The 13,556-nt window shown below is 35.5% G+C and overlaps 1 protein-coding gene across 2 annotated transcripts in view; it reads left to right on the top strand.

Moving 5' to 3' along the window:
- NUF2 (NUF2 component of NDC80 kinetochore complex) overlaps window positions 1-12,718 on the top strand; it is a 34,912-nt gene extending 22,194 nt beyond the window's left edge. Inside the window, exons 9-13 of one of the 2 annotated variants that reach the window (XM_088153952.1) lie at window positions 2,695-2,832; window positions 8,805-8,945; window positions 9,809-9,984; window positions 10,878-11,013; window positions 12,211-12,718. In XM_088153952.1, the coding sequence (XP_088010078.1) occupies window positions 2,695-2,832; window positions 8,805-8,945; window positions 9,809-9,984; window positions 10,878-11,013; window positions 12,211-12,330 (711 nt within the window). In that variant the 3' untranslated portion in view covers window positions 12,331-12,718. The remainder of the gene's footprint in view (window positions 1-2,694; window positions 2,833-8,804; window positions 8,946-9,808; window positions 9,985-10,877; window positions 11,014-12,210) is intronic. The other variant, XM_088153951.1, reaches the window with a different exon arrangement.
- The last annotated feature ends 838 nt before the right edge of the window (window positions 12,719-13,556 follow it).

Genomic DNA, 13,556 nt, shown 5'->3' on the forward strand with positions numbered 1-13,556 from the left:
GCACATTTTTAATAAACTTTCCAGATGTGATCCATAGTGTGATGATTAGAATTTACTGATAAATCAGGACTAATTACAGAATGTTCTTAGTGTCTACTGTACTAATACTTAGAAACAAGACTGGCTGCTAACCCTGAATTTGAGTATTTTCCCTCTGAAGCTGCTTAATTATAAGGCTGTGCAGCTCTTTGGATTCAAAGGCAAAAAGAGATTTTGGAGCATGCAAGGGTGCCCTTGTAATATCTATTTGCAACTTGTTGAAACAGCTGAGTCTTCTATCATGATCATGCAGTTGCTTTGCATTCTTGGGAAGTTATGCATTTGATTTAAGGAGTTGCTGACATATACTAACATGCACATCCTTGTATGATCCAAAGTACCCTTTTGCTTTTGAATTGAAATTACTACATATCTCTTTAAAAGGGGGGGGGTGTTTTAACCTATTGGCAAATAACCCCTCTCCTTGCATAAAGCACAGTTCAGAAATACTGCACGGACAGAGGTAGACCAATTTCCTTTCCATCTATCCTTTTTTCTATTTTATCTGTCATCAATCAATCAAAATGTATTTACAGTCCAAGGCCAAACACAAGAAAAAGACCAGCAATACAATAAGTATAAAAAGGATTTTTTAAACTTGTAAGAAAATCTGTAGTCTTCATTATATTGCAGATTGATTTGATAGACTTGATTTGCTCAAATTTAGGCATTTGTTTCTCTTTGCAAGAGAAATGAAGGATGTTATTTAAACTGAAGTATTGCTGTGATTCATGAACAGCATGTTCTGTACCTTCACACCAGGTAGGGAAGTAGAGTACTCTTCCAACACAAGCCCCATTGCACTAAAAAATGGCAATAATACATGAAATACCAAGTACAGTATCTATCAGAAAGGAAGTTGGCTCTGAATTTAAAATAACACTTTCTTTCCCACCTTGAAGATGAGCAAGAAATAAGGTTATTCTGATTGCTGTATCTCTGTCCTGTCAGCTAGAATTACCAAATCACATTTCACCCCCCTCCCCCTAAAAAAGAATGTGTATGTAGCATAAAAGGGCAGGGCAAGGACAAAAAAGTTTAAAAGTGATAGAATTAATGACTGCTAATTAAAATAGCCTGTAAAATAAGGTACCTCCTTTATAAAATTAAACCTCCATTTGCATACTTATACAAAATCTCCTCTTGCACACATATACATGTGAGTACACATACTAACGTAAGAGAAAAAGACTGCAGAAATACATAAATTTACATGCCCTTACTCTGAACTAAGTTGAGTTCAGTGGCTCTTATGCTGAGATAAGTTTGCTTAGCCAGACTCATCCTCTGCATGTGACAGGATGACTGGGGGGGGGAGGATCAGTATTCTGGTCCTGACCTTGACATTAGCAATTTCATCCCTCATGCTTCCCAGGAGACTACCATTGCAAGTACTCACACTTTTATATCTATTCTGGACTGGTTGGTTTTGGGGTGGAACAGTGTCCATTACTGCCTGTTCCATGTTGTGTCAACCCAGAATCCAGAGCAGTTCTGGAAGTCCTAGATATTGCAATAGCAGAATTTTGAAGCTGCCGAAGTCAGGGATCACTAGATGACAGCAAAGAGATAACCAAAAAAAAAAAAACCACCTGACTCTTTGCTGCCATCTGATGATCACTGAGAAGAAATCATGTTCTTTCAAACATCTACCAGTATTGAAAGAAATAGGTACCTTTCTTTTCCTTTTCAGCAGCCTGGTGCTGGGTGGCTGCCAAAAAAAGCTATTTGTGTTTCTATCAGAAAGACTGACTGACTGACTGACCCTAGGAACCACATCTATCCTAAATGTAAATTACATTTATCATCATTACTCCTTAGTACACATAACAAAAGAAGAGTAATCACAACCAGAGTCAGACTCATACTCTGTTCAGCAAACAACAAATCTTCCTTTAACATTTGAAGGAAGAAAAGCTGCAGCAAACAAGTCAAACCATTATAGACAAAATGTACCATTGACAGCATCATCATAGAATATTGGAAGTGACCTTGGAGATTACATAGTCCAACCCTTTACTTGAATTGACTACTAGCATCCGTAACAGATGCCATCCAGCCTCTCTATAACACTTTTGTTTCATCAGCAATGCACAAGAGGATGAACAGAGCTCATACACGCATGTAAGCTTGGAGGCCAACCTCAGTAGAGTCTTTTATATGTTTTGAAACGTATGCTGCAATCTCCAAGACCATTAACAAAAGTATTCAAGAGACTGCAGCAATGCAGAGTGCAAGGATGAATGAAGAGTAATTGATTCTGGCAACAACATTTTTCAACCCCTAAATCTGTATAGAAAGTGTATATTGACATAGTATTTAAATATAAAACAGTGCAATGGAAGAGCAGTATTAAATCTGGCCAAATATAAAAAATATTTAAGAATGAGTATTTTATGTATGTTATGTTGTATATTTCCTCTAGGGAAATTAACAGTCCTGCAATTTATTCATTCTTCTTTTAGTAAATTCTGGATTCAAATTTTTTTTTAAAAAACTGGAAATAAATGGCTGTGTTTTGGGCTCCTCTTCCTTCTCTCCAAAATGTATATGCAAATATTGAAGATTTAGCTGTGTAAGATTTATTTGATAATCAAATGGTTCTAAACTACTGAAAGCATTAAGATTAAAAAGGGTTGTGTTCCCATTAAATAGAATGACCTGAAATTGGCAATCTGTTATCTAAAAGAAGAACAAGAGCAACTGAAGTCCAGGATTACAGAGTCTCCAGAGGAACTGACTAATTGCAGAGAACGGCTGAAGCAGACACTGCAGAAGATTAAAAAAGACAAGGTAAATCTTAATATTATGGGTTTTTTGGTTTTGTTTTATATTTTAGCAGCAATTAAGATTGATAACTGAGCAAAATCAACATTTGTCAGATTTGCCTCCCACAGCTTCAGCTTCTATGGATTCCTAAAATTAAGTTAAATTCTTAAGAATTTTTTTCCAAATTAATACAGCTAATTGGATCTTACAGATTTGTTATAATAATGAAAGCCAGTACAAACATGTACCAGAAGTACAAAATTTGACAATTGTCTCAACTTGGTTCTAGCTTTTCTGTGCCTAAGGAAATATTTAAATACATGTCCCCACAAGCACTCTGATGTAATGCAGGACTGGTGTTGTTCCTAAAGTATTTAGCTCTTCAGCAGTTGAACCAATTTACTTCCAGCTCAGATACACCATGGAAGGAACTGTTGGGAAGGCAGGTTTGCGGCAAATATGCTGGAGGTTGGGAGCAGTCTGTTCTCTGTTACCAAGATCTCTTACATCCTGACATTCCAGGTTAAGGAACCAGAGTGCCACACCACTGTTTCACCAAATGTTTCGCAATTTTGTTGCATTCTTCCAGTGAATAATTGAGGTTTGTTTGTTTTTTAGTCCCCCTAGTATTTGTGGGGGGTAATGAAAGTTTATAATCCTTAGTGATCCAAAAAGAGGTGAAAAATATATTTGTTCAAAAAAGTAAAATATAATAAAATGATTTTTTTCTTGCAGAACTCTTCTAGGTCAGAAATATTCTTAGGTCCTTGCTCTTCACCCCCATTGCTAGCTTCATACTGATGGGCACCAATAGACCCTAACATAGCATCACTTATGTTCCAGCAGCCAGTGTTCCCATTGCGTTTGGTCCTGGCAGGTCTCCATTCTCTGCATTTGTATTTATGTATTTGGTATATTCTTTCATTTCTGGGTAATGGGAATTGGGATTCCAATTGTTCTCATAAAACCTGAAGGACCAAGTTAGGGACAGATTGCCATGGAGAAAATCTATGTGATTGCTAACAGTTGACACTGACTTGATGGTATATAGTCAATCATTGTTCTCATAGATTAAACTCCCCTTCTCATAATGAACACTCAGTACTGACACCAAGATTTTCTAACATACTATAATTAAAGATATCCAGTTGGTGTAGTAGTTATGACACCAGGCTAGAAACCAGGAGACTGAGTTCTAGTGCTGCCTTAGGCCCAAAGCCAGCTAGGTGACCTTTGACCAGTCACTTTCTCTCAGCACCAAAGAGAGGCAATGGCAAACCACTTCCAAAGTTTTGCCCAGAAAACTGCAGGGAATTTTCCAGGAAGTTGCCAGGAGCCAACAGGTGACTCAAAGGCACCCCTCCATTATTAAAAGGGGATGAAGTCTCACTTTACATTATTCTGTGGCCCACTGTTTGTCCTGTTCTAGACCCAGCAATCACACTAGCAAGTTTGCAGCTGATTTAATAACAGGATTTTTAAGTCAAACAACTAAGCAGGCAGATATAATGCTCGGATTAAACAGTTTGCACAGAAGATCTGGGAGAAATATAGGGTAGGTGAAATCTTGCCTTGAAGCCAGGCTACAGCCAATTCCAGTTGAAGTGGAGAATACAGGGAACCAGAGGTCCACAGAATCCAGTCCAGGGTTCTATTGTAGTTGTAAAAATTAAGGACAGATCTTGAAGGAGGGGTGCCAATGACACGTATGTCTGGAAGAAACAGGGTGAGGTACTGGCAGAGAAGCAAGAGTTGTCACATCATGGACTAAAATAATAGCCTTTCCTGGAGGCAGAAATATATCTTGTGCAGCACAGAAATTTTAATGAAGAGAGAAACTCAGGAAAAATATTTTGTTTTTTTTATAATATTAAATTAAAAAAAGAAAAATGAAAACTAACAAAAACTAATACTGAGAGAAAGAATAAGAAGAAAAAGAAAATTGAAAAAAGAAAAGATCAAAAGTGCAGAAAAGAGAGAAACAACAAAAGAAAGAAAATTGACTTCTGACCCTCCTTGCAACATATATAAGTAACAATATACATCAAACTCTTACTCTAAATTTTAAAAAAATTCCATTATTTCTATTAATCCATATTATTTCTAGTCATCAAATCCATACAACATAATTTCATTTTTTTCTGTTTCCTGCAAAAAAAGGTTTCCAATTATAGTACTGAAATTACACAATGTCTTATCTCGAATCAGAGCCATCAATTTTGCCATCTCAGCCAACTCTATCAGCTTTACTATCTATTCTTCCACTGTAGGTAATCTCTTATCTTTCCACCTCTGTGCATATAACAGTCTTGCTTTTTTTTGTTTTTCCATGAATGTTTTCCAACTTTTTGTCCATCAAACCCAAAAAGAAAGTGTCTGGTTTTGATTTTATTAATCTTTAAAATCTTCTGTATACAAATATGTATCTCATTACAGAATTTTTTTTTGCTTTTTTACAAGTCTACCAGAGATGATAAAATGTCCCTTCTTGTTCACATTTCCAGCATACATTTGAAGTACCTTTATACATCATTTTATAAAAATTCTCTTTAAGGTTATAACACAATGTAAATTTTAGTCCTTTCTGCCACATATTTTCCCATTGTTCCATCTGTACATTGTACCAAAGTTTTTAGTCCATTTTATCAAGCAGTCCTTAACTTGTTCATATTCTGTCTCTAGTTTCAATAAAAGTTTATACATCTTTGCAATAACCTGTTCATCTTTAGTACATAATTCTACTCCAAATTCAGTCTTACCATATTCAAAACCATAAGCCCTTTTATCTATTTTAAATCTTTCTTGTAATTGTACATAGGAAAGCCATTGACACATGTATTCCTCTGATATCAATCCCTCTCTTGTATTTATTTTAAAGTCCCTTTGAGAAAATTCCAATATATCACCATAAGTTTACTATTTATTTTTAGTTATCATTTCTCCTCTATAAAAAGCTTCTTGTGACAACCATAAAGGAACCTTCGGAAACAATATAGATTTATATCTATTCCATATTCTCAATATGGCACGTCTAATAAAATTATTTTTAAAATCTACATTAACTTTATTGTACCATAAATAGCCGTGCCACCCAAGTCTTAAGTCATGCCCCTCTAGTTCCAGTAACAGCTTATTTCTCAAAGTCACCCACTCTTTCATTGAAACCAAACAACAAGCTGCAAAGTAAACCTTCAAATTTGGGAGACCTAAACCTCTTTCTTTAGCATCTTGTAAACCTTTGTACCTAATTCGTAGTTTCTTACCTTGCCATTGTTATTTAGATATATCTTTATGCCGTTGTTTAAACGGAACATCAGTTGTCATAACAGGTATTGTTTGAAACAACAATAACATTCTAGGTAAAACATTCATCTTAATTACTGAAATTCCTCCCAAAATGCCAATTGTAATTTTTTCCATCTTAACGTATCTTTTTAAATTTCATTTCAAGTCTTAGAATTATTTTGAAACAACATAAAATTGCTATTTGTCCAGTTCATCCCCAAATATTTAACCTTTTTTTCTACCTCAAAACCCGTTTTGTTCATCAGTTCTTCTTGTTCTTGTATCATATTTTTCATTAACATTTTAGTCTTTTGTTTATTAATTTTAAAACTAGCCAAAGCAACAAATTCTTTCAACTTTTTAATTAAAGTTTCAATACCAACACCAAAACCAAATAATCTGCAAAGGCTCTCAACTTATATATCTCTTTCTTGATTTTTATACCCCTTATCTTCTCATCTCTCCTTATATCTCTATTCAAAACTTCCAAAACTAAAATAAACAACAAGAGAGACAGTGGGCAACCTTGCCTCATTCCCTCTGATATCTCATATGATTTAGTTAAGTCCCCATTCACAATAATTTGTGCTTTCTGTGATGTATAAATTGATTTTGCTCCTTTTATAAAATTCTCTCCAAAGCTCATATCTTCCAAAACTTTAAACATAAAAGGCCAATTGAAGTTTTCAAAAGCTTTCTCTTCATCCAAAAAGATTAATGCAGCTTGTTTTTCATTATGTGTTCCAAATATTCTATAATGTCCAGTACCATTCTAACATCTTTTAACTGTCTTTTAGGTAAAAATCCACACTGATCATCATAAATAAATTCTTGTAATATAACTTTCAATCTGTCAGCTAAAATCATTGTGAACAGCTTATAGACATTATTCAATAAAGATATTGGTCTATAATTTTTAGTTAAAGTCAAATCTTGTCCTTCTTTAGGTAATAGTCCTATGTTGGCCTCCTTCCAAGACTCTGGTATTCCACCTTCCACCAATATAAAATTCATAATAAATTGGAGCGGTTATAGAATTTCATCCTCAAATTTTTTATAAGATGATCCCAGAAGCCCATCTGGTCCTGATGTTTTACTTGGTTTAATCTTTTTAATAGCTTCAGATACTTCCATTATTGTTATAGGTCCATTCATAATCTGCCTTTGCTTATCTTCATCTTTTTCTTCTTCCCAATTTAAAAATTCTCCCAATGCTTGAACTACCCTTCTTTTAATATCTTCCCCTGAAATTTTCGGAATAGCTCTGAATCTCAGGCAAAATTCCTTCTCCCTTAACTCCAGCAAAGCCACATTATCCAGTCCTTTCTCCAACTCAACATCTCTGGTTTCTGCTTTATTCTCCAACATTTCCGTTCTTTCAGTAACCTGCTTCACTTCTCCAGAGATCTGTTTCATCTCTTCAGCTATTTGTTTCACATAACTGTCCATCTTATCTATCCTTTCTTCCATTTTTTTCCCAAAGTTGCAAGTTTAACTCCTAATTCATCAAACATTGATGAAAACTTTAAAAAGCTAAAAACTTAAAGCAACCATCTTGTCCTCTAACAGTTGCTGTACAGAGCCTCGTCTTTCTCTCATTTCTTTCGCAGCTTTCCTAGTAGTCATGATCTTTTTATTTATTTTTCTTCTTTTGCACAAGTAAAAAGTCTAGCCAGATATAAATAAATACAAGAGAAAGTAAACTGACTGTTCACACCCTCTGGTGTCTTTCAAGCTGGAATCGCAGGCATCAGTCAAAGGAAACACACAGGGATTGAGTCACAGTCTTCTGTTTTAGAAACCCAGTCAATCAACAGACATAATCCAACAAGAAACTTTCCCGTGGAAAAAGCAAACTTCATTACTGCAAATGGAGTTTTATAGAAAAATAAACTTCTAACAAATCTTCCCTTTTCACTGTAAATAACTTTTAAGTCTTTTTTAAATTCCAATTTTCATCCATCTTTTTGCAAATTAATCAGATTCAAATTAAAGCTCTATTTCTTCTTTTAAAAATAGAGTCCCAAAAATAAGGATAAGCCCAAGAGAATTACTTATCTGTTGCAAAGGAAGGTCTCTCTTAAGTTGAAAAATAATTATAAACCACAGTGTTTAGCAGTGAGGTTTAGTTGGCTCTAGTGTCCATAAATGGCTGCACCACAGCTGCAAATGGAGATGGATCCCCGCCTCCCAGAGCCATTCACAGAGGCTTTTATCTCTCTGATTAGCTTTCAAGAAACAATCGTCCAGAGGGCAGAGGGGTTGATTTCTCGTTTCCTCCTTGATTCAGAGCAAGTTAAATGGCCAGTGCTTGCTGCCAGCCACTGATCAGCTATGATGTAGTCTCTGGTATTTCGAAGATGTCTAAGCCACCATTAATCCCAACCGGAAGTCTCCCCCCCCCCCCGATTTTTTTTTTCTGAAGCATTTTTGATCCTAACAAAATTGAGAAAAGGATTATGAAGTAGCAAAATCATTCACATGTGAAACATTGTTCAGTGTCTGAAAATTCATTATATCAAGAAATAAGCTAAAGTGTAACAGTAGAAAACTTTAAATCACAAAATAGAAGAAAGGAATTGCTGACAGTGATAGTACTTCAGATTCAGAACGCAGATTGATTAGACAGTTTCATGTGGCTATAGGTATATTATGAGTGTTGCAGCTCCACCCCTAACACACTCCTCAATTCTGATTTTTTTATTATAAAGCAAGAAGTAATTGAGAAGTATGAAGCTTATAGAGACTTGGTAGAGATGTTTCCATCGTGTCAACAGGAGGTCCAATTGTACCAAAAAAAAATGCAAACACAAGGAGCAAATGTGGATAAGCTATCAAATATATTGGCTGAGGTTTGTACTGTTCCAATATATTATCTGTGGAACTATTGTTGATCAAATATTTTGAGGTACTCATTCTTCTTGGTAGAATGTAGCCTGAAATAAATGTGAATTGAGCAGAGTTAGACAGAAGGGTCATAAAGGAAGCAGGAAATGTGTTGCTCCCTTGTTTCAAAGTAATAGTTGTAATATGGCAATCCTTGCTGTATAAAAGGAGAAAAGAAGGAATATTCTTTGCTGAAATTTGTCAAGTTCCTCTTCAAGTGAGAGGGAAGTATTAGAAACTCATTACCTACCCCCATTTTTCTCTATTTAGATTAAGTCTGAACTGGAAAAAAATCCTCACCATATCCCTGTAGGAAATGGACTGGAAGGCAAAATCATATTTAAGATACATTCAGGGAGAGTAAGATTTTGCCTGAGACCCCAGTTTTCCTAGCAGCAAACAGACTTGTCCAAACAGAATCCTAGCAAGGTAATAGATACTCTTCCACAATGCAGTGAATTACATGTTGCATAAATAGCTCATTTAATGTCAAGCCAATCTGGTATGAGCAGAATAGTGTTCATTTCTTTCTTTAAGAACCCACAACAACTCAACAAAACATTTGAAAAGCAGTCTTTGAAACCTTGAGGAAACAATAATGTTGTATATCTCTATATACTCTACATTGTTTTCTCTTTGCAAGATTATTATGTAAACATTACACCATTTTTAAAAGCTTTTTTCACAAAATAAATTGGCTTAATATATTTGGATTGTCCAGGCATTGCATTAGTTTAGCCCTATAGCATTTTAAGTAGTATTTTCTCTAATTAGTAACATGTTTATATATATCTGCTACTTCCATTTTTCCAAAACATTTGCTTTTCAGATCCGAACTTTAGAGGACCAAACTGAGAATAGCAAAAGTGGATTCAAGAATGCTAAGACGGAGGAAATGTCATTGAAGAGATTAGTTACTGTTAAACGTGAAAAAATTGCTGCTGTTGAAATCAAACTTAAAAAGATACGTGAGGATACGGAACTACAGAAACAGTCAATAACTGAGTATGAATTACTGGCATTTAGGTTGTTTAATTCTGCTTATTCTGCTAGCACCTCTTTATGCAATTCAAAATTAGCAATCTGAAGAAAACACACTAAAACATACTGCCTTGTGGAAAATAGGCAAATTCCTGAAGACAAAACTTTCAGTGTAGTTCAAACTTAATGCTGCTTTTTTTTCTTTTAGCTCTCTGGGAAAAGTCACAGTAGAATAACTTCATGACAAAGACTTTAATAAAATCTATTTGCCATTCCTGAATCATTCATAATTTCACTGTCACTTCTCATTATCAGACACCTCAAGGTCTGTTGGGAAATTGGGGTTCGGATCCCAAAGGAACATAATGGTTCTTAAGTGAAAGGGAAAATTATGCTTGATCCTAGACAGCCTTGTCTCCAGTAAATGCATATGACAACATTTACAACGAATGGTAGTGCTGTATTCAAAGAACATTACTAAGAGACTGAAAAGCTATCCTTTACTGCCGCTGATACTTCCTGGAGTTGATCAGTAAGATATGATGGATTTGTTAAGCAAAAATATTCTTTCTCAACTCCCAGGCATCGTTCTCCTTTTTCTCACACTCCCCCCACTACGTAGAGTGAAGTGGAAGGAACTTGTTCCATATTCTAGCCCTGTCTGGTCTTGAGAATTAGGGCTGGTTGACTTTTGTCCCAAAATTATTTTGTGTGCTAGGCTCATTGTTCTCCCAAATCTCAATCCCAAGTTATATAGAAGAAGTAGAATTTATCAGGGATGCCCTCAATCCATTAAACAACAAATCGTAACATCCCAGCTTCTTTATACTTATAATCCACTTTTTTCTGCATAAAAAGATTAATTAAATGTTAATTTGGGGATGATGCTTCTAAATAGTAAATTTTTTATTTTCTAGAAATTGCAACAAATTTCAAGAGAAGAGAGGAGTTGTCTGTGAAAAACTGACAGCAACGCATACAGAAATTAAGCGTCTCAAAGGTGCCATTCAACAGCTCAGTGACAACGTTGGGAAAGAGAAGGCAAAAGCTCAGGTGAGTGCGTGCAGTAGGCCCTCATGCTGATGTGGCTTTTGTGAAAGCTGCTTCAGGCATGATGTCATCCAGCATGCTCATGTCTTTGCAATGATATCTCCAGGGAGGAAAGGTTTTATGCATTTGGCTGTATATTCATTGGATTCCCTCCCTGCAGACATAGAGACTGAGCGCACAGATCCTTCCAGGGGGCAAGTATCATCTGAGTGACATTGATGGGGCTCATCCAGGCATTCATTTGCTGAGTGCTTAGGATAACATAATACCTGAACAGAACCTATGCAGCACAACAATAAAAAGTTCATCCGACAACTCATTCAGGAACTCGGTATTGTTGAGCTCTGATACTGTGGAGTAGATACATGTTCCTTCTACATAGATGTGTACATGTATATACATAGTCAAACATTTTGACTCCATTCTATGGTGAAGCTGATATTCTGGTTAACAGCATATAATTTCAGGGAGGGAAATGGTTGAAACGTAGAAGGAAAATATTTTTTGTCAAATCGTTAAAAGTGCCATTAGAAGTAGGTTTAGCAACTCTGGTACAAGTTTCTATTTCCATTGACAACTTGATATCACTCCAGAATGACATGCAGCATAGTAATGGCTGGTGTTTTTGAGGTTTTGTAATCCATGTTCAGCCGTTAAATGGCTCTAGAACAAGGACAGAAAAAAGTGTAGCACAAGGCTTCCTATGGCTCACCAGTGTCCCATTTCTTACCCGGGAGGCCCACATAAAATAGATGGAGTCAAACACTTGGGGCAAAGTTCTTTTTGCATTTTTTCTGTAGCTGGGAAAGTTTGAAGGGACCAAATGTGTGCAGTATGACTTGCAGTTGCTTAAGAAACCCATTTAGCCATTTAAAACTCCTTGGCAGCCCCCAGCCAAAATGCACTCTGAGTAGGGTGGTCTTTGATTAAGCTCATCCAGCTCTCAAACCTAAAGAAATTAAACCCCTGCTCCTGAGCAAGTGTGGTGTAGATGAGAAGAGACTATTCTGTGAAAACTTTCGCCCCAATTTCTTTTAAGTAAAAGGTGCTTGACAGGTTTAGCAAATGTCTGTGCTTTGTACTTTAAAAAATGACAAATATGTCACTTATTAAAGGAATGTATATAAATATGCCTGGTATCTTACGCCTCTCTCCTAAAAAATAATGTTATCTGCTTATCTTTTCTTCCACCTCCCCAAGGAGATCTACCTCAGCTTGAGGGTTGGCTTGGAGAAATATCATGAAAATCTGGCCAGGATAGTGGACAGCTACACATCTTCCAGAGAAGACAAAATTGCTCAATTAACTGGATTTTTTTGATGCCATAATTCTAATTATTTTATACATACTCTTGTTTTTTGATGCTCAGTTGCAGGCTAACTTTGAACAGGGAAAAATGTGGACCTGTTTAATGCTGGATAAGTTATACTAGTTAATGTATTAGACTGAGAATTTAATATTTTTGTCAATACATCATTTTCTTGAGCTAAAAATGTGGAGTAGCCTGCTGATTGCAGCAACTCTAAAGTTTACAAATCTCTGGTGAAGAAGTATCAGGACTATCTTCTGGTTTCCATTACGTTAACATTTTCTTAGTAGAGCAGAATTGAGAGAGGCAAACTTGAATCTGCTTTTACTGGATGATAATAGTACCTTAAAAATAGACAAATTTGTAAATTTTCTTTAACCATATAATAAAGATTTGTGAATATAAGGTTTGCTGATTTTCCTTATAACAATACAGTAAATTTGAGAGTAAAGAACATGTGATTACAAGTCATACAACATTCTGGAAACATTGGTCTAGCAACTTTTTGGTAACTGTCTGATTCCCTATATTTAGTTCCTTTTAAGTCGTTTGGGTAAGTTATGAGAAAAAGTAATCAATTCTTAATGGACAGTCCTACATTTCCTCTATTAGAATGCTTCTTTTTAGTCACATTGTAAAAATCACTTGAATTTTCAGCAACAAATTTTGGCCGTTTAATTTTTTTTTTAATTTTGAGATCTTATGCGTACTATTGCAGATAGTTCCTGTGGGCACCAAAATACAACTACTTTAATGGCCCAAATCTCAGAAGATCACTAAATCCTACAACATTTTGGGCTCCTTGCAGAAAATCTTGTGAACATTTGAGTGAGTGCGCCAAGCTTTCCTAGGAATTTGTAGTCATGAGATCTGGGGTCCTCTGAACATCCTGTGATTGGCATGCATGCCCACTGGCATCATGTTTCTGATCTTGGGCTTACATATGATGATTTAGAACTCTGCTAAAAGGGGGAAAAAAGATTAAGAATCACTAGCCTATATGTTTCTTTTTCTACATAATAAAGCCCAAATTTCATGATCTCTTGGTGATGCGTTAATAGACTAGAACATAACGTGGATAAAATATTCTGTAAAAATTGTGGATTATATCTAAAGGAATCTTTAGTCCAATATTAATCAGCAATTCCAAATTCAGTGTACTGAATAAAGATTATATTTATATTCGGATAGATGTCCATAAAAAGTAATTATTTTAGTCATTTTAATGAATTACTGT

The sequence above is a fragment of the Python bivittatus genome, unplaced genomic scaffold (assembly GCF_059951505.1).
Source record: "Python bivittatus isolate LINGU-HERP-01145 unplaced genomic scaffold, Pbiv_v1 ctg000700_np1212, whole genome shotgun sequence".
Classification (NCBI taxonomy): domain Eukaryota; kingdom Metazoa; phylum Chordata; class Lepidosauria; order Squamata; family Pythonidae; genus Python; species Python bivittatus.